At 45.5% G+C, this 26,895-nt stretch overlaps 1 protein-coding gene across 2 annotated transcripts in view; it reads right to left on the bottom strand.

Moving 5' to 3' along the window:
* The window catches only part of Ccdc91 (coiled-coil domain containing 91), a 194,140-nt gene that overhangs the window by 36,650 nt on the left and 130,595 nt on the right, over positions 1–26,895 (bottom strand). For both annotated transcript variants that reach the window (XM_057786769.1, XM_057786777.1), the window contains exons 9-11: positions 8,807–8,899; positions 8,449–8,517; positions 6,685–6,861 (exon numbers count right to left, since the gene is read on the bottom strand). In XM_057786769.1, the coding sequence (XP_057642752.1) occupies positions 6,685–6,861; positions 8,449–8,517; positions 8,807–8,899 (339 nt within the window). The remainder of the gene's footprint in view (positions 1–6,684; positions 6,862–8,448; positions 8,518–8,806; positions 8,900–26,895) is intronic.

A 26,895-nucleotide genomic window follows, 5' to 3' on the forward strand; every position in this document is an offset into this window, starting at 1 on the left:
TGTGAGCCACCATGTGGTTGCTGGGAATTGAACTCAGGACCTTTGGAAGAGCAGGCAATGCTCTTAACCTCTGAGCCATCTCACCAGCCCGGAAAGAGTCCATCTTGAAGGAGTGTGTGCTGGGGGGAGGGGGGGGACAAAGAAACAGAATGGTGAGCCTCATGGAGGACACCCCAGGCTGATCTCCAGCTGCCTCATGCATGAACCTACGGAAGCAGCACACACTGGGGGTAATAGCAGCACCTTCCTCATGATGTAGCTAACTAGCAAGAACACAGTAAAAAAGTCAAAGTCAACTCGGCCACATTAGCAACTAACTAGAAAAGGGCCTGCCACTCACTGGAGGTGACGGAGCCGGGGCTGTGATGGTCACTGCGGATGTCATGGCGACCACAAGCAGTTCCTCTTAACAAGTCTACTTCCCTCAGGAAGCCTTTCATCTACAGCTCCCCCATCCTTAAAGTGGCTTCTTTGTCTAGAACAGCCTACGAGCCCGGAGAACAAAGCTACCCAAATGGCCCCAGAACATGAAGCCATCGCTGTCCTTGCTGTGTGATACAGTAATGTCCTGTCCACGTTTGTAGCACTTCCTGTCAGAGGGACTTTCCGATGGATGACAAGGATGTTAGTTATGCGTCTAAAACTCACAGCTACAGCGCTCTAGGGTAGGAACAGAAAGCAGGGGCAAGACTTTAGATTCCTATCGCTAATAAAGCAAGGGGAAGTCTATTTATAAATTATATTTCTGGCCTAGCCACATAACTCACTTAGGAAAATTAATTTAGTTCGTGGGAAAATTTTCAGGGCAGTTTATAATAACTCATTGATTTTTTTTCAACTAGTTTTCCCTGGGGGATGCAACTAATTCATAAAGTGACGCCTACAAATTTATTCACAAATCTGGGATAAGACCAGGTGTGGCAGATATGCCTGGAACCTCAGCACTCAGGAGGTGGAGGCGAGGATCAGGAGTTGAGGGCATTCTCAGCTGTTTGGTGAGTGTGGTTCCAGCTCTGTGTATGAGACCTTGTCTCTAAAACAACATAAAATTCTAAATACAAGGAGGTCACAGGAAGGAGCTTCCGGAACATCTATTCTCCAGTGGTAGGCACTGCGTGTCACTTCTAAATGTCTATTTAAGCTATTATTTTACACCTACAATAATTTTATTTCTCTTAATTATTTCATTATTAATTTATTATAAATATAAAAATTCATTAATTTACTTTTTTCTTTATATTTTGAGTTCTAGAAAAAAAATCAAGATATGATCAGATCAGATGAAGCCAGCAAGAGTGGAAAGGAAGCCCTGATGATCTCTTCCCATGCACACGGGAAGCCACACACACAAGTTCCTTCCCTGGGAGAGCATGGGGCCAGCCACAAGGCTGCCTGGACACAGTCACAGTGAGCCCCTTTGCTCAAAGGTTCTGCTGCGGGAAAAGGGGTGGGCTGCACACCCCTCATCAGTTTTCCTGGGAGTGCTCAAGGCACTGGGTTCCCTCTCACCTGTCAGCGAGGACAAGGCATGACAAAGGCTATTCCTGAGACCTGAAGAAGCAGGTAAGAACAAAGATGGCAGGTGACATTACATTAGCAAAAGAGCTGTCCCATCTCTGCCCAGTCAGAGAACCTCATGGTTTCTTCATGGGAGCAGAAGAGCTGCATTGCGGCTTCACCTTTGCAGGGCTCTCTGGGAGGGTGGCCTCTACTCTACTGGGGGGGGAGAGGCACTGAGGTGAGATCGCACACGTCACACAGAGTCAACAGAGTCGTCTCAGATCTGCGCTTTTCTCTGATCAAGCTGATGACTGAGGAGGAATGGGGAAGGTAGCTGGTATTGTTAATGCATAAATAAACTCAAAACACGAAAAATAAACATGGAACCAGGTCCCAGATAAAGGAACAAAATAAATCTGAAACCCGTTCTAATGAATGGAAATGGGTAACTAATCAGAGAATTCAGGGTCCATACAAATGGACACCAGGTCCGTGAAAGATGAGTCAAAGGAGAACCACCTCACCCTGCCACGATGAGCACTGTAGGAAGACAGGCCTTAGGTAAGGGGTTGAGAGTCAGGAACTGACTGCAGTGCTGATGGGGGTGTGGTCAGCAGCCACACGACATTCTGCACGGATATCTCAAAAGCACTCTACAGACTGTCACATGACTTGGTTATCCCAGGCCTGTATTTCACATAAAAAGACTAAGAGAACACAGTTGGCTAATATATAAAGCTTGGTGACTCATAAGAGACAACAGCAAGAGCTAAGCAGCGTTGATGAAATAGTTGTGTTTGAAACTAGCTGTAGACAGCAGAAACTCAGTGACACTGGAAACTCTTAAGGGCATTTCTATGCTAATGGCTGGGTGCTGTAGAAGACAGTGACATTTCCACACAAAATCTGTACGTGATATCTGATGCCATTGAAAGAAGCCAATGGTACCATTGATGATTACACTGGATGTGTGAGATCAGATGTGCACTAATGTATGGGACTAATGTATGAGACTTCAGTTCCTGCCTTCTCTCAGGTTGTGATGCTTTCTGGAACATATCTGGTGAGCTAGGCACTGCTTGGACCTCCTAGGAGACATGGGGGTGGGCAGAGGTCATAGACAAAGCTCTCAAATAAGTCAGGTCAGTCAATTGTGCAAACACATGAATCAAACACAGGCTGTGAGAGGAAGTTACTATGGGGGACATGTGATCTGGGTGACAGCCGTTGGGAGGAGCAGGAAGAGTCACATGGGAGCAGGTGAACAGAGGTACTGTTCCGAAACCTCATGAGCAGCCTTCAAAGGAGATGTGGTTCTTGAGGAGCCCAGGTACTCGTGATGCAGAAGAGTTTGTGAACGCAAAAGAAAACATTTGAATTCTGTATAACATAGAGTAAAGTTTTAGTACTTTATCCCATTATTGGATATTTCTTACTGATTTTCTGTCTATCTGTGGATTAGTTTTCCTATTTCTTTGAATACTGTTTTTGTTTCGAAACAATGCACATTTAAAATAAAACAATGCAGCAACTCCGAAACAGGTCTCTTCTGTTTCTCTACATTTATTACCGCCATCTGACCGCTCAAATACAGTTTGCTTGCTTGGTGTTCTCCCATGTAGTAACCTTTCAGGCTTAATTATGCAAAGCCTGCAGTCTCCTGCAGACGCGGTTGCAGTTACTCTAGATTCTCACTTGGGCCTCAGATGATTAATCTGCCAAGGGGAGAGGCAGATTCCTTACTGTTTTGAATCACTACATTTCCCACCCTTTTCCAGAAGGTTCCCTTGAGGAACCTGGACATGGTAATTACAACTCTGCATCTTCGTCTTTACCCTCCGCTTTCTGAATCTTAGACAGCGGTCAGCAGGTTCACAGGCCCTTCTCAGGGTGTGTGCAACCTTCCAGAAGCCTGAGCTTTTCAAAGGCATTTATGGAAAATTAGTTTTCCCCCTAGATTTTTCCTCTTAAGTTTTTTTTTTCCCCAGCCCCTATTTTACCCCATCAGGTATTTCTGTAGCTGAGACGATGACCGTCACCATTCTGTCACTGACTAACGTCCCAGACACAGGGCTCTTCCAAGGGGTAGGGTGGATCTGGCAGGAGTTAAAGAGGAGAGTGGGTATATGATCAAAACACGCTGGATTCACGAATGAAATTCTCAAAGGATTAATAAAAATATTGTGTTGAAACAATTGAAGTGCTACATTGAACAATAAAAACAGAGAGCGGGTTTTCCAAGAAGTTGCAGAGCTGGTTACAGTAACAATCCTTCAGGTGTGTGGCTTCTGTGGCGCTGCAAACCTGGCACCTTGTCAGTGGGCCCTGCAGGCTGGGCTTTCATAGTTAATGCCCAGTCCAAATCTACACTGGGGAGATGGAAATGGTAAGGAGGCTGGTTAGAACCTCAGGAAGATAGCTTAGTCATATTTAACCATTATTTTTCTTGAATAAACATTTGGATGGGTACAAGAACGTGGAAAGAAACCTGACTTTGATAATTTTTGCTAACATTTTCCTACTTTTATGATGCTGATTTTGGTGGTACTTAATCCATCACCCTAACAGCCTGCTTAGCCTTCCTTATAAAGAATGTTAATATTTGTCTAATTCCATAGAATTTATAATTTAGATATTTGGTCAATTTGGAATATATTTTACATGAAGTTCAGAAGGCAATGGGAAGCCAACTGCAATATTTTAAAAAGCTTTCCTAATTAAAATTCTTTTGAGAATTTAATAAAAGTATAAATTATCTTTGCAGAAAAATCTGCTCATATGTACAGTTTTGTGTAATTTTAATAAATTCTCAGACTACCTAGACCTCCTTTCAGGGAATACAGACTCAAAGTGTGGGTGGGTAGAGGGCCCCTGGTCTATTTAGTCTGTTACACGATCATTTTATGTATCTATCAATCCCAGGAGGGACTGGGTATTTCTGGATTGGTGCCTACTCTGATGTCCTCCCAGTCTGTTTGTCTTAAACAACAGCTCTGTTTCAGACAAACCAGGTACTTATCTGCTCTCCTCTGGAGCACTCTCCTGTGCAGAGCAAGTGTCTCGCATCTCTGCAGACTTGTTTTCCCCATGCCAACTGATCATCAACACTTGATATGACCACCAAACATTTAACATGACCATTAACACTTGGCATGACCACCAAACACTTGACTTGACCACCAAGAAACTTCTTGTGACTGCCAAACACTTGACCTGACCGCCAAACACTTGACCTGACCGCTGAACACTTGACCTGACCGCTGAACACTTGACCTGACTGCTGAACACTTGACCTGGCCGCCGAACACGTGACATGACTGCCAAACAATTGACATGACCACCAAGAAACTTCTTGTGACTGCCAAACACTTGACCTGACCGCCGAACACTTGACCTGACTGCAGAACATGTGACCTGACTGCCAAACACTTGACATGACCACAAACACCTGACATGACTATCAACACTTGACATGACCACCAAACACTTGACATGACCACCAAGAAACTTCTTGTGACCGCCGAACACTTGACCTGACCGCCAACACTTGACATGACCATCAACACTTGACCATCAACACTTTACGTGATGACCAAACACTTGTTGTAACCGCCAAACACTTGACCTGACCACCAAACACGTGACATGACCACAAACAGCTGACATGACCATCAACACTTGACATGACCACCAAACACGTGACATGACCACAAACAGCTGACATGACCATCAACACTTGACCTGACCACCAAACACGTGACATGACCACAAACAGCTGACATGACCACCAACACTGACCTGACCACCAAACACTCGACACAACACCTTTGCCAGTTCCCTATCCGTCTCCTTTAAAAAGGCTGGGTTACTATTTTTCTACTACCATAACTAAAAAAATAACGACACTGGGGAGAAACAGAAAGTCACTTTATTTATTAAGACAACAGTAAAGAGTAAGTTTGGTTGTAGCTACTTATTTAATTATTCTAAATAATCAGGAGAGATGTGAGCTTCACAGAGCTTTCCACAAAAGCCATTTTCCTTGAGGAGGAGCATTGAATTTAAGTAATGGAACGTCAGATGTATGACTACACCGAGGTCAGCCTTGGACTGGAGCTGTGTACAATACTCTGACTGTACCTGATAGGCCATATCACTCACACGGCTTCTGCCCAGTGTTCCCCGCCGTGTGCAACCGAATAAGTTCACACTCACACAGGTTGTAGCAAAACCTTACATTTCTAAGATCCTTCATGACATTCTCAACGTGCACGGGACACATTTTGTGCTGTCAATGCTTTGCTCGGTTTGGTACAAGGTCCCATGTAGTCCAGACTGGCCTTGAATTTGCTCCCCTGATGAGGCTAGTCTTCAACCGCTGATCTTCCTGCTTCTATTTCGCTAGCTACGATTACAGGTGGGCACCGCCATGCCCAGTTGTTTAGGAGACAAATTTCAAAGACTATGACATATTGTGCTATACCACATAGAAGCCAGACAAACAGCAGAGAAAACAGGCTTCCATGAAGGCTGCCTTTGTCTTTTTAGACCTCCTAAGCATATGTCTTGTATTAAGTACCTCTGCCTACACAAAGTCTCAACCACTGTAAAACATAAGATACAGGTTCAACTGTGTAAATGAAGCCTGGGAGGGTCAGTGGGCAAAAGCTACTCTGTGTGGAGAACATGCCCGGGTCACTGCACATCTCCTCTCAAGGGACCATAGGATACCTGTGAGGTTGTGTCAGTTACTGCTGCCAACTAGAGGCACAGAGACATATAAGTCAGACTAATTTATTGGAATCAAAACTACATCATTTCCTGCATGCATGCACATATTAGTGTATACACAAAAGGTGGGAAAGAAAAGAGAGAATGAGAGAGTGAATGAATGTGAGGTGCCAAATAGTTACCACAATAAAATAAAAACATGGACTCTGACCTTCCGTGGGCGCCTAATATAGTTACAACAACAATAAAATAGAAGCATGGATTCTGAGCTTCCTTAAATAGAAGCAAAACATAAAATATGTTGTAGAATTTTTTAATACCAGGAAGGTAAAAAAGCATAGATTATTAAAAAAAAAAAAAAAGGTCAAAACAGAAAAGTGTGATAAACATACAATACCTGTGGACCCTCCCCTGGACTGGGACCCTCAGAAGCTCCACTGCTGGGTGACTTACCTGACTCAGTGTCCGCTGCTCCTGCACGGCGGCCTGGATGGCCTCCGTCACCTTTTCTTCATCTCTTGCATGTTCTGTCTTCCACATTTCCCGCTCTTCAGCATGAACTTTTTCCAGATTTTTCCTTTCCTCTTCTACTGCTTTGGTGATGACATCTTTCATCGCTTCTTTCTCAAGCTTAAGAAAGGGAAGGAAGGGAGGAAGGAAGGAGGGAGGGAGGGAGGGAGAAAAGGAGGAAGGGGCGGGTCAGAACAGACCTGTTAATGAGTTCAAGCTCCAGACACGACACTGAACGCACACAGTCAGTCCCAGCATCACTGTTCTGATGTACATCGACACTGAACGCACATAGTCAGTCCCAGCATCACTGTTCTGATGTACATCGACACTGAACGCACACAGTCATCACTGTTTGATGTACATTAAGCAAAGGCACAGCACATTCAATCATTCTGATACAGATTTTCCCTATACCCTCTGACATTTCTCTACCTTAAAGAATAGGCATCCAAAGGGAGGTCTTAGAAGATAATTATGGGAGCTGGATAGATGGCTCAGTGATTCAGAGCACTGGCTGCTCTTCTAGGACCCAGGTTCTATTCCCACACGGTAGCTCCCAACTGTTCCCGGGGGCCCAGCATCCTCACACAGACATACAGGGGAGGCAAAACACTAGTGCACATTTAAAAAGTTATTTACAATAAGGAAAATACAGTAAAGTGAAGTACGTCTTTCATGGTCTGTTATAACACGACCCTTTCTGGTACTCCCAAAGACTCCTGTAATTGAACATGGTTTCTAAACTGTTGGTATTTTGGCAAACACTGATTCACTACGTTGCTTCTCCGGAAGTCTGCACCCTTGCTTGTTTCCTGGCAGGTTAGCATCAGGTCCATCCAGCCACCACTCTCACCGCCAATGTCCCTAAGTCCTGGAAAGCAAATGGGTCCTCCAGACTGTTACCTTTGTCAGGCTCCACTCAAGCAAACAGCTTGACCTTTCGTTCTTCCTGGATCCGCTCTCCTCAGTCGCCTCTAGTAGCCGTGCTGAATTCACCCCAGAGCCATTTCCACACTTGTCCGCTTGGCTCTCAGGCTATTTTCTGTCTCTCTACCAGTGCTCTCCTGGGTCCAGCCTCCTATTTCCCAGAAGCTAATGCTCATTTCCAGCATGGCGAGCCTAAGCCCCACAGCCCCACACATTTTCCTATGCCATGGACTCGATTCCAACTCAGTTTAGAAGACTAGCCACTTCTGAAGGCTCACTTCAAAGGTGACTTATTTAAAAGCATTTTAATGTGGACATACAACTTTTATAGTCATAATAATTTAACTACTCATTTCCTTGTTGGTATATATCAGACGTTTTTATCCAACTGTAGGTCCCATAAAGAAAAAACAAAAATCATAATTGTTTTAGGATCACCACCCTCAACAAAGTGAGATTACATTTGTTGCTATAGCTACTAAACCTACTTCTAAATCACAAGCATATCTGTTTCTCTCTCTCATCCATCCATCCAGTACTAGAGGCAAATATCGCTGTTCTAACATAACTATTTTAAAATAAGTAACTAATAATCTACATTGCAAAGTCTTTCAATGCCATCATGTTATAGAATATGAATTAACAGGAATATGAAGGGTCATGTAGAAAGTCAAAGAACAGTGAAGAGAAAGCGGCATTCTTCTGTAATGGAGCATTGTCTATACCGTGTTCCTCTGTCAATGGAAAGAATGCCAGCCTATGCATAGGCGCACCTACCTTCACAGCTGACTCCAGCATCTCTTTGTTTTTCTGCATTTCCTCCTGCAGGCACTTTCCCAGCATTTCCTACATAGCAGAAGACAGCAGGGAGGATGCCAGCGAAGGAAGGCAGCAGAACCACACCTCTCCCACCGTGACTGTGGGCACCCCAGGCCACCACGCCTCTCCCACCGTGACTGTGGGTACCAAAGGCCACCGCGCCTCTCCCGCCATGGCTTTGGGCACCCCAGGCCACCGTGCCTCTCCTGCCATGGCTGTGGGCACCCAAGGCCACCATGCCTCTCCCGCCGTGACTGTGGGCACCCAAGGTCACCACGGGAGATCCTGACGTGGTTGTGGGCACCCAAGGCCTTACCTTCTGCTCCTGCGACTGCTGGGCCAACGCTTCCTGGATTTTTTCCCTTAACAGCTCCTTCTCAGTGTCCAGAACTTCCAGGAGCCTCTGATGCTACAAGGAAAGACACCTGAGGTATTGTTATGGCTCTGACCATCATCCAGAAGGAACAGAGACCATCTGTACCCAGGTAACCAGAGCTGGCAAGCCTCCATTCATCCTAGAGATCCTGTTACTCTCAAGCTCAGCAAGGCACATGGCTCAAGCTCTGGCTTACAAATGACGTCACACTGACCAATCAATAGGAACATGAAATGCTGCCCACTTGGAGAAAGCCCTCTTTAAAACACTGGGTACTACCTCACTAACTGATTCATTTTCATGGCTAAGTAGAATTCTTTCATATAAATACACAGTGGGTTTACCCATTCTACTGTGGATAAAGCAGTCACAAAGGGTCTTAAAAACACATCTTTGTTTCTCTTATAAATTTCTACAACCTGGTTCAAGATAATGTTCAAAACTAGGCTGAACTCAGTTATCAGTAGAGCTTTGAAATACAGCAGTGTCCCAGGATGTCTGTCTGCAGTGCAGGGGACTGTGCAGGCCCAGGATGTCTGCCTGAAGTGCAGGCACGGGGCTGTGCAGGCCCAGGATGTCTGCCTGAAGTGCAGGCACGGGGCTGTGCAGGCCTAGGATGTCTGTCTGCAGTGCAGGCCCAGGATTTCTGTCTGCAGTGCAGGCCCGGGGCTGTGCAGGCCCAGGATGTCTGTCTGTCTGCAGTGCAGGCCCAGGGCTGTGTGAGCCCAGGATGTCTGCCTGAAGTGCAGGCATGGGGCTGTGCAGGCCCAGGATGTCTGTCTGTCTGCAGTGCAGGCACAGGGCTGTGCAGGCCCAAGATTTCTGTCTGCAGTGCAGGCACAGGATGTCTGTATGCAGTGCAGGCCCAGGGCTGTGCAGGCCCAGGATGTCTGTCTGTCTGTCTGCAGTGCAGGCACGGGGCTGTGCAGGCCCAGGATTTCTGTATGCAGTGCAGGCCCGGGGCTGTGCAGGCCCAGGATTTCTGTCTGTCTGCAGTGCAGGCACGGGGCTGTGCAGGCCCAGGATTTCTGTCTGCAGTGCAGGCCCAGGATGTCTGTCTGCAGTGCAGGCCCAGGATTTCTGTATGTCTGTGTGCAGTGCAGGCACGGAGCTGTGCAGGCCCAGGATGTCTGTCTGCAGTGCAGGCCCAGGGGCTGTGCAGGCCCAGGATGTCTGTCTGTCTGTCTGCAGTGCAGGCACGGGGCTGTGCAGGCCCAGGATTTCTGTATGCAGTGCAGGCCCGGGGCTGTGCAGGCCCAGGATTTCTGTCTGTCTGCAGTGCAGGCACGGGGCTGTGCAGGCCCAGGATTTCTGTCTGCAGTGCAGGCCCAGGATGTCTGTCTGCAGTGCAGGCCCAGGATTTCTGTATGTCTGTGTGCAGTGCAGGCACGGAGCTGTGCAGGCCCAGGATGTCTGTCTGCAGTGCAGGCCCAGGGGCTGTGCAGGCCCAGGATGTCTGTCTGTCTGTCTGCAGTGCAGGCACGGGGCTGTGCAGGCAACACCACAGACCCAGCAGCATGGTTAAGGACTGACTCTATTGCTTCTCCCTGGAATGGGTGATGTGGATGACTTTCCCAATTGCTCTGGTTAATAAGACTTGGCTTTACAGCCCTATAAAAGGCGTTATGAAAATTAACCAAAACTATCCCAGCAAATCTCATCCAAGAGGGGTTTGTTACATTTTGCTTATTTAAGATACTATATAGCTTTTTAAAACTGCAATGCAAGTTTAATAAAAAATTTATATGTATTTTACATGAAAATATAAAAATAAAAGAGCTATAAAATTATGCAATTTGAGAAATAAGTTCTAACTTACAGAGTAGAAGCTGGGTGCAAGGGTGTCAAAAGCAATCTTTTGAAAGATAACCAACACGAAAGGCACCTGGAACAGAATGCCTCCCCTCCCTGAAAACTCATCCCAAGGGAAAAGGATCCCTGGAGATACAGAGGTCCTGTGGTTTTCACCCAATCCTGAATATGTGGAAAACAAACGAACCAACGAACACCCTCTTCTTCCTTGGAATGTGAATGCCAATCACAAGACATTCAAGGCACACGTGATGCCCTTCTATACTGCAGCGTAGACTAAGCCACCTCAGTGCGCGTGGCCTACAGTTATCTTCACACTCCTGCAACCTCCTGCTGTTCCTCCGTGTCTGGGGTGGGGTGGTACATATACTGTACAACCGTCTCTGATCCAGAGGAAATCCTAAGTGTGTGTTCACATGCATGTTTCTGTGTGATATGAACGGAAGCACATGGTAACTTAATAAGCATCTCACAGTCATTTATGGGCCAACACTTTAAATGCTGGGAAAGCCTTAGAGAAGATCAACTGAGGTTTCGTCTAGAGGTTTTCACAAAGTCATGGACATCGTGTTTCTATCCTGGATAATACTATGCCTCCACTAGCAGATTTACTTCCACCAACAGTCATGTTCACAGCAGGCGCAGGAGCGCATCAGTGAACACACGGCTCCAATCTAAACAGGCTTTTCGACTTTCCAGAGTGAAGAAATGAAGTGTGCACCAGGAGACCAGCGGAGTACAGACCAGACAGCACTTCTGCAGCAGGCTTCCATCCCAAGACAGTTGTTTTATTAAAAATCAAAGGATTTGACACACTTCAGAGTTTAAGCATTTTCTGTCTCAACAACTTCTAAGTGAAACAGCTCTTGAAAACTCACCTCACCCCTTTCCAGTCACCTAAACTCTCACGGCAGTGACAAGGGGCTTGAGAAACGACTCCTCTATGCACCAAAGCAAGTATCTTGTGTCTTAGCAGTATCCTGTTCGTGTGTGACAAACACCCCAGAACATGGAGGTTAACAGGTCATACTCCGTAGTCTGTAGAGGGAGCAGCCAGCCTGGTCTCACACTGACGCCTTCAAGGCTGTGTTCTCACTGTCTAAGGGCTGAACTGAGGCACGAAGGCCAGCCGACTGCCCCAGGCCCTGTTCTCAGCCCTGCCTTGCTAAGAATTAAATTGTGACATGTACTTTGGAAGACATTCCCCTCCCCTATGGCAGTGGGGGAGGTGGGAGGGACAGACACCACTGTCAAGGTTTTACTCCACATGGAACTTTGCAGCATTCAGCTGGAGCTTTCCTTGAGGGGCATGAAGAGTTTGATTCTAACTCCAGAAGGCGTCATCAGAAACCAACTGGAAACTGGGCCTCATTTCTCAAGCTCATCTCACAAGCTCCCACTTTCATGTCTTACATAGCAATATCCCTAAGCCAGCTAGAACAAGACTTTTTAAGTCAGTTGAGAGAAATGGAGGCTCTAAAGGCAGACAAGTGTGCAATATAGTGCAAGCACTGTGGCAGTGTGTCTGGCAACATCTTCCTAAGCTAAACATGGCCCCCTCATAAGCCTGTCAATCAAGCTTCCTGGGGCTGACCTTAGGGAGGTGAAAACCCAAATCCACACAAAGATCTGGACACAGGTGTGTGCAGCGCTATACACAATCGCTAAAATTTACAAGTATCCAAAATGCCGTGGGTATAGAACAGGTAAACAAACCCCAGAGCATTTAAACCAAGGGCTTTATGAAAAATACACAGCAGTGGCGAGGAGGTATGTCTGATCGGAAGACTAGAAGAGGCACCTCAGGGCTGGGCAGGGCTGGATTCAGGCCTTTACACAACTATGGACACTCGCAATGCGCGCTTTTAAGAGTAAACTCTGAGGGAACTATGCACTTTGTGTGGCAGGGGGATGGTTCATGGGCCGTAACAAAGGTGCTGGCACTGGGGAAGCTGGGGAAGCAGACTGTGTGGGAAGCTGTGATGAGGGGGAGCACCAGCATATGGGAACCCTGCAGTTTCTGTGACCTAGAAACAGTCACAAGAACAAAACCCTGTCAATGAAAAGAAAAGAGCAGCTCAGGTATCCACCGGCCATCAGGGGTTCATCCCGACGCAGAAGTGAGATACTTCAAAACATCTGACACAGAGACATCTCTACTGATGGCTCCCGGGGTGTGCGTGGGGCTGGCGGGGGGGCACCACGGAACCGTGACAGCTGGAACACAGCTCGACTGTGGATGTGGATATCCTGACAACACAGCTCTGTGAGAGTAGAAGACGGAGAGGACCAGGTAGGAGGATGACTAAAAATCTTACTCTAGCCATGGTTTTTCACGTAATTACTAATCAACCCAGCACTCTCTCCCAAGATTGACCAGGCTGTGAAACGTCGGTCTCTGACACAATCTGGCCGCAGCAGACTGGATTAACAGACGCATATCATGAACAGCAGCTGAGAAACACACACTTTCTGAGCTACCATGAGCTGTTAGTAAGAGGAAGGAGTGATGACATGTCAAAATTCAGTGTTGCACATACAGGATGTATGCACATACGTATTCACAGACATTATTATGAGCCAGTTATGAACAAAGACCAAAAAATATCCTATCCATATGTTAAAGATATTATTGGGGTGGTTGTTCTTTTTTTGGGGGGGGGGAGGATCTGCGACAGGGTAAGCGTGTTCACAAACACACGTAAGTACCCAACATAGGAGTAGAAGTATGACAATAATCATGCTCCATACACTCTTCCTGGCAGGCTGGTTACCTCACCAGCTTCATCTCATGATTCTGAGTTTTCTTTCTAAAACTGGCATGTCTACACAAACACATCTGCACACAACATAGAAAATTCAGTAGAATGTACACATACACCATATATATACATACACACACATATATACATACATACATACATACATACATGAGGGGAGCTAGAAATAACAGTTCAGTTCTAGACTGTGAACTCCTTCAGGACTTTGGCACATCCTGCATAGCTTGATCCTGGAGACCTGACAGGGGCAATATAACAGGGAAAAAGAAGAGACACAGACATGACATGGGAAAGCTGGGGTTGGGTGGGCTGTGTCAAGCTGACGGAATAGCACCCACCACGCCACAACTCCACATTTATTTATAAGCAGCACGGGGGAGGGGGGGAGCTGGCCAGCCTCTGCCTTCCTGGGAGATCTCAGTATGGGGCGGTTTCAGGCTGCATCATCCAGCAGGGAACCGCAGGTACTATCTCTACACACTGCACCATCCACCATCCAGGAGGGAACCGCAGGTACTATCTCTACACACTGCACCATCTACCATCCAGGAGGGAACCGCAGGTACTATCTCTGCACACTGCACCATCCAGGAGGGAACCGCAGGTACTATCTCTGCACACTGCACCATCCAGCAGGGAACCGCAGGTACTATCTCTGCACACTGCACCATCCAGCAGGGAACCGCAGGTACTATCCCTACACACTGCACCATCCACCATCCAGGAGGGAACTGCAGGTACTATCTCTGCACATTGCACCATCCACCATCCAGGAGGGAACCGCAGGTACTATCTCTGCACACTGCACCATCCAGGAGGGAACCGCAGGTACTATCTCTACACACTGCACCATCCACCATCCAGGAGGGAACCGCAGGTACTATCTCTACACACTGCACCATCCAGCAGGGAACCGCAGGTACTATCTCTGCACACTGCACCATCCACCATCCAGGAGGGAACTGCAGGTACTATCTCTACACACTGCACCATCCACCATCCAGGAGGGAACCGCAGGTACTATCTCTACACACTGCACCATCCACCATCCAGCAGGGAACCGCAGGTACTATCTCTGCACACTGCACCATCCAGCAGGGAACCGCAGGTACTATCTCTACACACTGCACCATCCAGCGGGAACCGCAGGTACTATCTCTGCACACACTAGTCAACATTTACACGCAGACCAGAAGTCTTTGCCAGCTCCAAAGGTCTGAGATGCTGGAGCCCTTGACATGACTGCACCTATGTCAAGCAATGCTCCCTCACTCAGAACCTCACCGCTCTTCACAAGGCTTCCTGGGCTCTCTAAGGGCCTGTTTTCAGTAAATTGCAGGAGGACATCCTGAGAATGATCTTAACAAAGCAGAATAAATCCCACATGATAGGGGCTATTATCTTATACAATACTATAGCGCAATATTAATTCTGTTCTTAAGATGAAGTTAGATGAACACTTAATTATAGACATACTTACACTCTTTCTGTAAAGTGTAAGCACTCGTAAGCGTCACCTTCCCCCACTCTAAGTCTAATGTAATCTTTCTTAAAGCCATCAACTCACTCTTTAGGAAGGCCTTACTTTCATTAACCACACAACTAAAGTATAGTTAAGAAGTGTAAAAAGCTTTTGCTTTTTAGCTCATTTCTGACAGGACTTAGTTATGTAGCTCAAGCTCCCGAACCCCCTAAGTAGCTCTAAATGGCCTGGACCCTGCAGCCTTCCTGCTCCGGCGTCTGCAGTTCTGGGATTGAAGACTGTGGTTCCCATTCCTTGTATTTCCTACCAGTTGGAAGTCCTGACACAAGATGAAATAGGATCAACACTTATGTAATTCATTTATAGCAAATTCAATGACATACTTGCTTCTTAGAAATACAGGACGTCCTATATTTTAAAGTACAGGGTATGCTGCATTGAAAGCTCTGGGAGTAAATTGGCCACATATTATACAGACAAGTTTGTGGATGAGTTTTAGCATATCAATGTGACCACCAAAGCAACCCAGGAAAAGTGAGAACTAGGTTAATTCTTGATTGAAAAAAAATAAACAACCAGCTTTCCATGAATCAAAATGAAAGGGAAAGGCGGCCAGTGCCCACTTAAACCCTGCGCAGAAACAGCGGGGAGTGAACTAAGCAGGCAGTCCCTGATGGAACCAAGGCTTCACAGGCCTTACAGGGAGCGTCTGTAACCAGCTGGTCGGGAAAACTCCCGAGTGGACATCGCCACCCAGTCCACCCTGGGACACAGACCAGTAACGCACTAAATGGCTGCCCCAGGGAACAACCACGTCAGAGATCATAACGGGACAAAAGTTAGATGGCCAGGAAAAAGATCTCCACACCGGCCTCCCTGTTCTCCAACACTGAGCTGACAGTCGTGAGCTCAGGAAGGGGGGGAAGTCACGAAGCATGAGATATTCTTACATGGTCAGAATGTGCAGACTGTGTCAAGACTGTCCCAGGAAGGGTGGACTTGTCTTTGTCTTTATGTCTTTACTAGCTTTAACAGGGGCAAATACATTAGTGTTGTTGAGCATCTTCAACCCTCTCGTTCTTTGAAAGATCCTATGTTCATATAGAGGGAGAAAACAGAAACTAACCTTGAAACAGAGCTGTAGCTCAGTGCGGGGACAGAGCCTAGTGCAAGGCCCCTGATTTACGGAACCAAAAACATCAACAAAACCCACTGTCTCTTTCTCTTCTACAGGTAAGAAACATGCATCAGCTATAAAGGGGGGGGAGATTTCAGTCACAATATTTTCTTTACTACAATAAAAAAAAGAAAAAATATTTTATAATTCTAACAAATATTTCGATGAAGTCTGAGGACACACAGTGAGATAATTATGAACAAGAAGAACTGAGTGATGGCCTCAGAATCACACAGCCTACTCCTCACACCAAGTCACACCAGCCAGGTCGGAGGCAGTGTAGACTGTACCAACAGTCATCAGTCTGTCTGGGAGAGGTCTAGAAATTTCCATTCTTGCTTCACTCCAGACCAGTGTGGCACTAATGCCCTATTTCTAAGTCTGGACTTCAGAAGTGTTATCCAAGAGAAGTTTTGAAGTTTAAAAGCAACTTATGGTGTGAAACTGCTAACAATTCAGCAATCAAGTTACAGTAATTTGAAATTCATAACCAGTAATATTTTAATAAAAGCATTAAATAAGTTAATGCAGCAAAATGTTTTGTGCAAACTGTATAAGGCAACCACATATCATTTTTTTGATAGAACACATATGATTCTGATAATTTCATAATCTAAACTTAATCTGTTAATTTGCTCTTGTTGACACACCAAACAAAGCACTGAGAGGCTGGGAAGTCCGAGGAGCAGAGGGCATCAGGATCAGCTGCAGACAAAATGACCTTATTCTGGGGGTGATGGAACAGAAGTAAAAATAACAGTGATTCATATGTCTTATTCACAAAGAATGCTTGAAAATGGCAAGGAAAAAGTAGGCTTCACTGCGGAAAGTGCTACCAAAACGCAAATCTACTGAAGGCTCAACCCCAAAGTCAACAGACACAATGAATTCAAGTAGAAAATGAGGCATCTCATGAACAGAATGAGATACAGGCCACTGGATCGTGCTAAGCATCGGGGCAACTGGGGGTGTAGGACTGAGTTGGCAGCCCCCCCCCAGACATGGGGTCCTCATTTAGCATCCAGCACCTGCAATCTTCTACAGAAGGGATGGCAGGAAATAAGGGGAGTGTAGAGAGACTAAGGGGTCCATAGCAGACAGTGCTCCATCTTCTAACTTAGCCTCTCACCATACGGACACATAAGCTTCGTGAGAGGCTAAAGAAACAACATGGATGTCTGTACACTATAGGGAAGTTGGGGAACACAGGGAATCATAGCTTAGACTCAAGTCTATGAAAGTTACTTGGCAGCAGACAATAGTAAGGAGACAGTGCTCATTCACACTCAGGAACAGTCCAGGATTTTAAAAATATGCTTCAGTGGCTTTCAGGGTAGTCTAGAAGAAAACAGGAAGTTCTATATATACCATTTTTGTGAAATAAAATATAATAAAACACACTGTGAGTTACATATTCGAATAAGGACAAACACAGTAGATATTTTAAAACTGTTCCCTAGGAAGAAGAGAGAGGCTAGAGTGGAGAATTAAACATCAGACATACACAAACATCTATAAGCGTGTGCATGAACACAGAAAGAAGGGGAGACACAGAGAGTAGGAGAGAGATAAAGAGACAGCCAGGAGGTGAGAGGGGAAGAGAAGTAACACTGCTGATAACCATCACAGAGAGAGGGAGAGAGGGAAAGAAAATACTGCTGATAACCATCACAGAGAGCAGAATTAACAGAACACTTTAGTTGTAAAGCAGAGAAATTGTGCCAAACCTGGCTGGGATTTATGCATCAGAACAATGTGTCATTCTTACAAGGTGTCCTATCTTACAAGGTGGTGGCTAACAGTGACGCTGTGAAGGCCTGGGTTAAATTATCTCAGTGGTTTTGTCTTATGAATTTGACTGCAAGACCATTCTGACTATCGATCTTGGGAAATTTAACTTTTTCCACTGCCCCTGCTTTAGAGTCACAGAATCCCTGGCCCTTGTGAGCTCAGGAGATGATCCCAGCCCCAAGGTGGGTCCTAGCAGAGGAGGGAATGACCACCATCACACACCGCGTACGTTTTTCTGTCTTCCATTGAGTGGGAAGTGCTAAGTTGCCCAGGAGAATGGCAATGCTCTCGTTCAAAAGCAATGGTGTCCTGTGTGACTCTGAGGACCCCAGGATCTCAGCTAAGCAAGACACAATGGGTAAAAATCAAAAGCAGCTTCCAGAACCATAGAAATCATCATCACCATCATCACCACCATCACTATCATCATCACTATCATCATCCCCACCATCATCCCCATCACCACCATCACCACCATCATCACTATCATCATCCCCATCATTATCCCCATCATCACCACCATCATCATCACCATCATCACTCACCATCCCCACCATCACCACCATCACCATCATCCCCACCATCATCCCCACCACCATCATCATCATCACCATCATCACCATCATCATCATCATCATCACCATCATCATCACCATCATCCCCACCACCACCATCATCATCATCATCATCACCATCATCCCCATCATTCCCATCATGATCATCATTACCATCATCATCATCACCATCATTCCCATCATCACCATCATCATCATCACCATCATTTCCATCATCATCACCATCACCATCATCCCCATCATTCCCATCATCATCCCCATCATCATTATCCCCATCACCATCATTCCCATGATCATCACCATCACCATCATCCCCATCATTCCCATCATCATCCCCATCATCATCATCACCATCACCACCATCACCATCATCCCCATCATTCCCATCATCATCATCCCCATCACCATCATTCCCATGATCATCACCATCATCACCATCTGATCACTCACTATGCTAGAGACCCAGGTAACAACTCACCATCAGTGGGGTCACCTTAGTTCCTCCAGAGAAAGGGGGTCTGCTGCCTCTAGGGAACTGTCAACCACTTTCTCTACATTAGGCTGGGGGATGTGAGATCACTACTTTAATATGAAATTAGGAAAATGTGGTCTATGTCTCTCAATGTGATAGGAGGGTCACCTGAGACAACTTTGTATTTCCATGTTGAGAGGAAATGTCTCTCTCTCCCAGTTTTAGTACATTTAACTCTAATTCTAGAATAACCTAACAAGCTTTTTCCAACATAACAAGTTTCCAAACAGTCAGTGTGTTTCAGTAGCACCAACTGTTCTCCGCACTACAGACTCATTCCTCTAGTTCTGTACTCGCCACCCTTAAAAGACACTGCAATCTGACTATGACATGATTAAGTCTGGCACCTCTAGGATTTTAAGAACTAAACTAATATTACAGGAGTCTCAAACTAGTGTTTTTAACTCTTAAGACTTGACATTTAAAGCCAAAACATTAAATGCACACAGCACGGCTGAGTCTGCCTCCTAACCCTCGACTGATGCAGAAGCTTTTAGTGTTAGTGCCCCTGAATCGCACTTCAGACACAGTGCTGCTATGCTGTTGTCTTAAAGACTTCTAATGTGCTAAACACAATGTAAGAATGGGCCTTCTCTTCCCCAACCATTCATGAGACACTGAGCAGAATAAGGACACATGCCTGCTGATTCCACTGCAGACCCCACTGATGTGAGATTTCCCTCTGTATGCTGTGATTACCATTAATGAATAAAGAAACTGCTTTGGACCTATAGCAGGGCAGAACTTAGCTAGGTGGGAAAAACTAAACTGAACACTGGGACAAAGAAGGGTGGAGTCAGAGATATGTTATGTAGCCCTGCTGGAGACAGACACTGGATCTTTAGCCCAGTAAGCCACTGCCACATGGCAATACACAGATATGGGTTAAATTAATATGTAAGAGTTAGCCAATAATAAGCTAGAGCTAATGGGCCAAGCAGTGATTTAATTAATACAGTTTCTGTGCGATTATTTCAGGGCTAAGCATCCAGGAACCAACAAGCAGCTCTCCTTGCAACAAACTGGCACCCAACATGGGGCATGAAACAGCCTTGAGATTAAGAATCTCATGCCACTCCAGTCGACACTCATCCACACGAGTCATTCAGGGGCTAGTGGTCAGCTGTTTCTTGAATTCCAGCTCCTCACACATTCTGTTTCTGTCCCAAGGGTTTTGTGGAAGACCTGGCCTCAGTGCAAATATGCCCTAGCCCATTTTCTAGGCTGACGAGCCCAGCTCTATCCCTCAAAAGGTTCAGATCAGCCAAGGTTCATTTCCTTAGCAAAGCAACTTCAGTTAGAGTTTGAATCTTCTTTTATAGCTTACCACATAATCACTCTAGTATTGTACAGTTATTTTCTCTGGGATAAAGCCTTCCCCTGTCAAACCTTTCATCTTGGAGGAACCCCCCTTAGATACAGGATGTCCTAAAGGAGGTGAAAGAGTCCATCCTTCACGGAAGCTCTTAGGCTTGCCAAGTTCACAATTACAAAGCTTCAGTCCCGAAACTGACCCGATGGTGCACTAAGCCCTTTCCTATACAATAGTAAAGCTGGCCAAGGGAGAGGTCAGATGAGCCTGAAGATGCTCAGGTCACCTCAGCTGCCTGAAGGAGGCAGTCCCCAACTTACTCAGCTGCCTTTAAGTTGTGCAGTGTGGTCCAGGTTTCAGCTGTCTGTGAGCTGTCACCTACGCTGGGTGGGCTTTAGTGATGCATCTGAGTCATTTCTGCTCCTGTAACCCCTTACCCATATTCCCGTAAATAACCCTAGTTTATCTACAGGTGTTGTAGGGAGAAGTGGGCTGTGCTCCCGGCGCCCGCCTAGCTTAACCCCTGAAATAACCACATGGAAATCATATTAATTTAAATACTACCTGGCCCATTATATCTAGCCTCTTCTTGGCTAACTCTCCCATCTTGCTTTAACCCATATCTAGTAATCTGTGTAGCACCACAAGGTTGGTTGTGGTTTACCAGGAAAGATTCAGCATGTCTGACTCTGGCAGCTTCATGGCGGCTCTCTCTGCCTGTCTTCTTCCTCCCAGCATCCAGTTCTGTCTTTCTCACCTACCTAAGTTTCTGCCCTATCAAAATGCCAAGGCATTTTCTTTATTCAACCAATGAAAGCAACATACAGAAAGAAGGACCTCCTACACCATACAGGGGTCACTGGTTGACTGACTGGAATTGAGTGGTATCGGTGTTGTGGTCTGTCATTGGTTCGTGATATGGAGCAAGCAGATTATGTTTACATTTCCCTAGGGATAGGCCATACAACATCTATAGTAATCATTACAGGGACCAGCTTGAACGATGCTCCTTTGGGAAGTGAAGAAGGTTCTCGTCTAGGAGTAGATACAGGCACTGAGGCCATTCTTCAGATCACCGAAGGACTGCAGGTCACGGTTCCTGTTTTCCTATGTCAGTTCCCTGACAAACGCCCCCTAGATAAACTGCTGCTGCTCTCTCTGAAGAAATCCACTGTCAAGAGGAATCTATCTTTTCATAGAGAGACTCAACAGTGAAGAAACTCCCAGAAAGACTAGGCAGAAGGCTCATCCTCTGCATCCTCTCCTGATGTGAGCACGGAGCACGGTACTGTGTCCAGCCTTTCTTCCTAACAGGACCCTGACTTGTCTTCACAGATTGTTTTTAGGAGAACAGCAACTCATCTCTCCCAAAAAATGCATTCAAGAGAAATGGGGACAAGTGTCTCAATAATGGAGAAGGCTTCATTTTAAAATGATGATTTCTTAAATTTCTTAAATTTACTGTATGCAGAGAATAAAGCAAGGAGAAGTATGCGGTGGGGAAACAGTCTTCTGGCTAGCCGCAAACCGCTCACATATCCCTATGTATACATTTGGGACAATAATTAGCAGGTAATAAAATGTGTTTTTCCTGGCAGACAAATAGTCTTGGGGCACGCTTTATCTGCCTATTTTATGAGAATGAGACTCAAGTGATCCTGACAGCTAAAAATGGACAAAAACAAAGGCAGAACTTACACAAAAACTGCTGTTTCATAACCATTGTACAGAAAATTAAGAAAAAAATGAGCCAGTGATACTTGCTATTAATGTTCTAAAAGTTAGAATTCTGACACCAACAGTTTCACCCCACCACTTTGCCCATGTAAGTATCAGTACACAAAAGCAACCACAAGTGAGGCCGAGTTAGATAAAGCAGTCGGAATGGGAGCGAGACCTCCACCTCCTGTGTGAGTCCAGCGGTCTGCACTGGAAGTCATTTCTCTACTTAGATAAACAAGCAGACCACAGGACAGACACTGGGCATTAGACAATGCTAGGGTGAGAGGCTGACAGGCTTGAACAGAAGTTCCACCACCTTTGTGGACTCTGTAGACGACTCTCTAAGATACAGCAGACAGGAGCACAGACGTGTGCAGACAGAGAAGGCCTGGATATGAGGAAGCATTCTTAGACAGTCATCTCAACCACAGGCAGAGGAACAGAGCCTTGTGGGCTACATCTCTAAGGAAGGTGTTCACCAAAGGACCGCATTATTATCAGGGCCTGCTAGAGGACTAGGAACTCAGACAGGTCCTCTACACTGCAAATACTTTTGTGGAGGAAAGTACTTAACACCTTCACCTGATTGACTGTGTGTTAGAGAGGATGTGACATCGTGTTAGCTTTCCGATTGTTTTCCTTCACCTCTTTCAGCACGTCTACACATGTCCACCCTTGCTTTAACCTCACCCTCCTCACCCACACCATATCTCCCCAGGTCTCCTGTTGCTTCTGTGTACACCCTGCTTGCGAATGCCTTTCTGGAACATGAGGCTGCAGGAAAGCTCTGACAGCACACTGCTTAAAGTCACAGCTCAGGAGCTGCTGAACCTTCCATGTTTCCTCTGATTTCTCAGCCTTCATAAATTTCCTCTGCAGCACAGCTACACTTAAAAGCTACCACATAGTGGTGTTTATTTTTCTATGGTATCAATCCCACTTGTCACAAGTTCATAAACATATTCTGTCTGAGGAAGTGAGTAAGGAAATATCCTTTTATCTGCTTTGATGCCAGTCTGATCTACTGAGGTCACAGCTGTCAGGGGATACAAGCTTCCTCAATGTGTACTTCACGAAATTAATCTACTTCAGGAAAGAAGCTGTCTCAATACCTTTTTCTTGGTTTTTGACTTATATTCCTTCAGTTTTGTTTATCAATATTTATTTCCTCTCTGTTGAGAAACCAATGCCTACACCGTGGCCAACTGGGAGTGTGTAAAAGGAGAGTCAAGGACAATGACATCTGCCAGGTATGTAGTGGTTCACGCCGTTAATCCCAGCACTCGGGAGGCAGAGGCAGGTGGATTTCTGTGAGTCCAAGGCCAGCCTGGTCTACAGAAAGCTTTCTAGGACACCCCACGCTCAAAAAATAAAAAAAGGTGGAAAACAAGAGAGGAAAATTCCCAACATAAGCCTTGGGCCTCTGCACACAGGAACACACAACTATGCACACAGATGCAAACTTACATGTATACCACACACATGTATTTACATCGACTGTAGTTAAAAACCAACTATCCAACATTGTATTAACAAAAAATGATGCCTTGTATGCCCACCTACTTACTTTTCAAATAACCCAGAAACTTAACTAACCTTTGAAGGACTGTACTTAGTAGAGGGTGAGGACAGTATCTTACTGGTGGCCAAAGTGACCACAGGAGAAAAAGACTAGCCAGTCAGCACCTAATAATCCAAAATTCAAAATAGAGAAGGAAAAGGCACCCAAAGGCAAACAAGAAACCAGAGGAAGAAAGGCACTAAGGCAGCTGCCAGTGTCGAGAGTTGATGCTAGGTGACAGGCTCAGAAAGGGAGAAATGTGCACCGAGACGTGCTGCTTTTCAGGAAGATGAAGTCAAATGTCTAAGATGGTGAAAACATACTGTTCTGGTGGACAGACACTCCTCCGCAGTGCCACTGTGGAGACACCACCCAGCACATGCAGCAGAAAAAACCCACTCCACTTCAAAATGACATGGCTTCCTACGGTGAAAACCACTCACAATCTCCAAAGCCAGTTAATTTCTTTCTTCACTGATAAAAGTGTGCCAGAGGATACAAGGTCTGTATTAACAACAAAAACAAAAAGAAGTACGTTTCCTAGAAGGTGACATTGGAAATTAATAGAAATACCAATGAACTCACACTAAAGCATAAAGTAACCATAGAAATATCAAATATGGTCAACTCTGTGCATATGTCCTGTCCCCTCTGATCCTACGCAATAAGGCCTGAGAGGACAAGACGTTGATCACTGTGGTATCCAGAGGTAGTACACTTGGGGGCTGACAGGGACTGCATAAGGCAGGGAGGTTGAATGCTTTTGGCTTTACAAGAATAGAAAGAGACCAGAGACACATGCACACATGTTCTCCGATTAAGGGTCCTATCAACAGCTTTAGGACTCTGCCAGCAAGAACACCATCCCTGGATGTTTGTAGCTCCAGAGTTGGAGACAAACGAACCTGTCCTCATTTACACACTTGTGGTTTGTGCACTGCATGACCAGCAACAGGAAACACACTAATCCGCTGACAGAAATCTCAAAGCAGACACACAGGAGGCAGAAAGTGTCATTCAAGGGCTGGAGAAGTTGACCCATCTTTAGTTTCATTGATTTTACATAATTCAAACTGCAACACCAAAGGACTTTCCAATAAACAAGTTAATTCCCAAATTTATACACTCACACATTAGTTAACAAGAGGGCTATTATTCTGAGAAAAAAAATACTGTTGTGTGATTCTGTCACTGTGGCATTAGCACAGGCACAATGTACACAACCAACTACCTCACAGTAAGTCTTGGTCATCAAGATGAAGTAAACACAGGATGCGGGCAGCTCCTGCTGCGATGGCACAATATTCCGGACGATGGTGCAGGATTTGATGAGCAGACGGGGCACTCTTTAATGACAGAGCAAAACAGACACATTAATTAGTGCCCAGCAGCTAACAAATATCACGCACTGGGCACAACCAAAGATGATGTTCACACCACCAACCGCCATCACCGCCAACTTCATGAGTGATGCTTTGTGCTGTAATATTAACATGGTTACGGCATAACTACATGGTACAGGTCCTAGAATCCAGCAAACAGCAGCACAGGAAGGTGATGTGGGAGTGTCATATCAATCTGTTGATTTCATTGGTTAAGTAATAAAGAAACTGCTTGGCCCTCATAGGTTAAAACATAGGTGGGTGGAGTAAACAGAACAGAATGCTGAGAGGAAGAGGAAGTGAGCTCAGACTCGACAGCTCTGCTCTCTGGAGCAGATACCATGCTCCCCTCTCCCAGGCAGATGCGATGAAGCTCCAACCCAGGATGGACATAGGCTAGAATCTTCCCGGTAAGCGCTCCTTGGGGTGCTACACACATGAATAGAAATGGGCCAAGCAGTGTTTAAAAGAATACCATTTTTGTGTCATTATTTTGGGGCATAAGCTAGCCAGGCAGCCATGAGCCGGGCTGTGGGAAGAGGCCCGCAGCCCCTACTATACAGATGGCCCCCAACGTGTGGACAACTGAATCCACAGAAAGCTTGGGAAAGAATAGAGTAAAGCATATTTTCTTGGTAGCAGCAATTTCTTGGTTCTGTTCTGCTTGCTAGAGGCAAGCAAGCGCTCTCATCTAAGAGAGGCTTCCTGACTCAGCTTTAGCTGCAAAAACTTGCAGCTCTCTTAAGAGGTCCTGCCAGAAAACACTTAAATGGTATTGATAAAAGCTGAACGCATGCTTTTCGGTTTTCAGCCGTAGCAGGAAAAAATGAGCTGTTTAAAAATGCCTTCTTTCTGGGTCGTCCTGCCAGGGCAAACTCTGACTGTTTGAGGCAGGAGGTCAGCTACAGAGAAAGCATTTGAGTGTTGTAGCTTGTTTGCTGACAAGGACCTTGAAACGCCACAGAGTTGTGGTGATTAACATGGCTACAGCCGGTATCTCCGCCATGAGGCTGGAAAGCTAAGGAATGGCTGGATCCAGCCAAAGGCACTGCTTTTGTCCTACTGATATTGCTTGGTAAATTAAAGACTCATGTGGTCAGAAAAAGAGAGATATACAGTAAAGAGAGATTCAAAGACAAAGAAAACTTTAAATGATTTACAGTGTGTTTAAAAATATATGCAGGCTGAAAGATAAAGTTCTTAAAAGTAAAATAAGGAAGAAAGAGAGTAGTTGGGTGTGGCAGTACACACCTTTAATCCCCAACACTTGGAAGGCAGAGGGAGATTGACCTCTGAGACTTCAAGGTGTGGTAGCACACGCCTTTAATCCCACTGCCTGGGAGGCAGAGACAGACAGATCTCTGTGAGTTCAAGGACAGCCTGGTCTAAAGAGTTATTCCAGGACGAAGATAAACAGAAAATATAAAATAAAAGTAAAAATAAACGAAATAGAGGTTAAAATAAAGCCGCACGAAGATGGAAAATACAATGAGAATCTTGATACTATATGCTATTATGCTCTCTTTGAATTGTTTGAATGCTGAGGAAGGAGCAACAGATGCTAAAAGATATTTGTTTATAAATGCTGCTGAACTAATCCAAGATAGATATTTTCAAAATACCTTGACTTTAAAATTTGAATCTAAGGACATGATGCTTTGGAAAGGAGTTTCTTCTTTTGTTTTCACAGAGGATGAGATGCTGTGGATTTCTTCTATCACAATATGGTATGATGGACCACGTCCTCCTGAAGGGTTGCTGTGAACACCTTCAAAAAATTACTTCACTCAACTGCTGACTGAGAGGAACCTAGCACACAGGTTATACCATGAAAGACCTAGTTAACGACGCCCCCATTCAGCAGGAAGCAGTTTGGAGAGAAATAACTGTGCCCATATTCCC

This window comes from Chionomys nivalis, chromosome 1, assembly GCF_950005125.1.
Source record: "Chionomys nivalis chromosome 1, mChiNiv1.1, whole genome shotgun sequence".
NCBI lineage: Eukaryota > Metazoa > Chordata > Mammalia > Rodentia > Cricetidae > Chionomys > Chionomys nivalis.